General features: G+C 44.6%; 1 protein-coding gene across 1 annotated transcript in view; it reads left to right on the top strand.

Moving 5' to 3' along the window:
* The window catches only part of LOC105301932 (methyl-CpG-binding domain protein 3-like 2B), a 7449-nt gene extending 6136 nt beyond the window's left edge, over positions 1–1313 (top strand). Inside the window, exon 2 of the mRNA XM_023520263.1 lies at positions 6–1313. Coding sequence (XP_023376031.1) covers positions 6–634 — 629 coding nt within the window. The 3' untranslated portion in view covers positions 635–1313. The remainder of the gene's footprint in view (positions 1–5) is intronic.
* The last annotated feature ends 994 nt before the right edge of the window (positions 1314–2307 follow it).

Raw genomic sequence — 2307 nt, 5'->3', positions numbered from 1 at the left:
GAAAGTGTTCAGCTCTCATTTTATTCGAATTTCCCATTTCATTTTGTTTTCAAAGGGGAAGCTCATAAGAAATATGATGCCTCAGACGTTAAAAAAGAAAAGAGAAGTCCATTTAGCCAAGACCAAGCGGAGACATCGTGAAAGGTCGGCACTTCCTATGAGGCTGACCAGCTGCATTTTCAAAAGGCGGGTCACAAGGATAACTTCGCATCCTGGCAGTGAGGTCCGGCGCAGGCAATGGGAGGAGACCCTGGAGAAGCCCCAGCAAGTCTGTGCGTACAGGAGACTGCAGGGACTCCAGGCCTGTAGTAGTGAAGGAGAACCTTTAAGTGCTCTGGATATCACAAATGTCGTACAAATGATTGCACCGGGTAGTGCACGTGAATCCCGGGACGGTGCCGGTGCTGGGTCTCTACACACCAGCCCCGGGCCCACCGCTGCACGGTCTTCAGGTTGGGCAGAGCTGATCCCAGCAGCAGATCTCTCTCTCCCTCATTTTCTCTGCGGACAACCCGTCACCCCTGGAGATATCCGGAGACAGACCTGGAAAGTGAAAAAGGCAAGAGAGAGACTGGCTATGGCCTTGAGGGCAGACAGGCTGGCCAGGGAGGCAGAGGGAGCCAGTTGGCAATGAGAATGTTGTACAAACTGGATGAAAATCAGAAGGTCGTGCTGAAGAAGTTGGGTGGTGTGGTCCTTGGGAAGTGGTCCACCTTGAGACCACCCTCACTGAATCTTACCTGCCTCCTATAGTGTCAACCCTATTTCTCGCTCTGGACTGTGATGCTTTGTTATATTAAAATTGTACTTTATTAAACTCTTTTGAGAGATAAAAATATGAGTAGTAGATGTTTTTGTGGGTGAGAGATTGGGTTTCAAGTGAGAAGAAAAGAGATCTTATCTTTGTACACCTCACTATCTGTTTCCCATGATTTTTATTCACTTTCATAGTAAATTCTGCAGCAGTAACTTAGCCTGAGGAATTGTTTAGTGTGTTTACTTATATTTTTATAACACTTACACTCATAGAAAAGGTGACACCTACTCTAAAGAGATTTTTAACAATAAATTAATGTGATTTCATAAAAATCTGATTTTTCTGAGCTTGTTTTTACATCTCATTCTAACATAAATTGTATCCTTTTTTTTTTTTTGCTAAATGCTCATTCAGACATGACATTTTTACATAATTTAATTAGCATTTATGTTACCTGTTACATCCTTATCTGTTACTTAAGAATTACCTGGGTAATTTGCTTAAAGTTAACCTTAGATTCTTCCTCCTCCTCCTGCTCTTCGTCTTCCTCCCCTCCCCACCCCGCCTTCTGCCCAATGGCCTTAGCAGGAAGGTTGGTTCGGAATCTGGCACGAAGCATGCCACTGTTTCCATGAGCATGAGTCACCTTTCCCAGATTACTCTGGTTTTGTTTGGTTTGCCACCAGGAGTCATTGTGCTGTTCTTTGCCTTGAACACATAAGCACATCTCTCGCTTAGATAGATTCAGCTTCCTCTCAAGCATAAACACCTCCAATTTTAAAAAGAGCTGTGCGTGCCCTCTGGTTCTGGAGACCCTGCTTATAGCCAGCTTTGGACCACAGCCTTCCAAACATATTTGTCATTTTAGAAGTCCTGTTCCCAGTAGGTCTCCACAGGCTCCAAGATAGTGGAAAGAGCTAGAGTTAACCTTAGATTCTTAAGAATGAAATTTTGTTTGGGAATGTATTAGGCAGAGAGAACCTTGACAGCAGCCTCATTGCCTGAGCACTGACACTCAGTCCTGAGCAGAGGAAACTTGTCCACCTGCTCACAGCATAAGGCACATCGTAATTATTCAATCAACATATAATGAATATTTGGTAAGAAAAAGTGTCAAATTAGTTATGAAATATGGAGACTCTTTTACTAGGTCAAGACAGAAAAGGAGTGTTCTGAGTTTGGAAAGATAGGGCATTTTCTGGACTTCCTTGAACTTTGGATAGAGCAGTTCTAGCCGAGGTGGAGAAGAAGGTCTGGTTTCAGAGGGTCAAGTCCGACTGAGAAACAAGTGTAGTGATCTGAGATGGACAGCTATGCCTTGGGGCTCCTGAATTTAACATAATGGTGGCTCCCTCCCAGAGCCCACAGCTTTGGTATGGGGTTGACTTCACCCCAGGACTAAGGGGTTCTAACTCTTCAGTGTAAGCTAATCTCCATTTTCTATCCCCAAGTTCCTGGGATAAGGGGGTGTCACATGGCCCTCTCTGGTCCAGTAGGATCCAAGCACAGGAACTTTTATGGAACTGGAGGTGGAGCTGGGTCTAGGCAGG

Source organism: Pteropus vampyrus, unplaced genomic scaffold (assembly GCF_000151845.1).
Source record: "Pteropus vampyrus isolate Shadow unplaced genomic scaffold, Pvam_2.0 Scaffold255, whole genome shotgun sequence".
NCBI classification, from domain to species: domain Eukaryota; kingdom Metazoa; phylum Chordata; class Mammalia; order Chiroptera; family Pteropodidae; genus Pteropus; species Pteropus vampyrus.
Note: the sequence above shows the minus strand (reverse complement) of the source record. Positions and strands in the feature narration are given on the sequence as shown.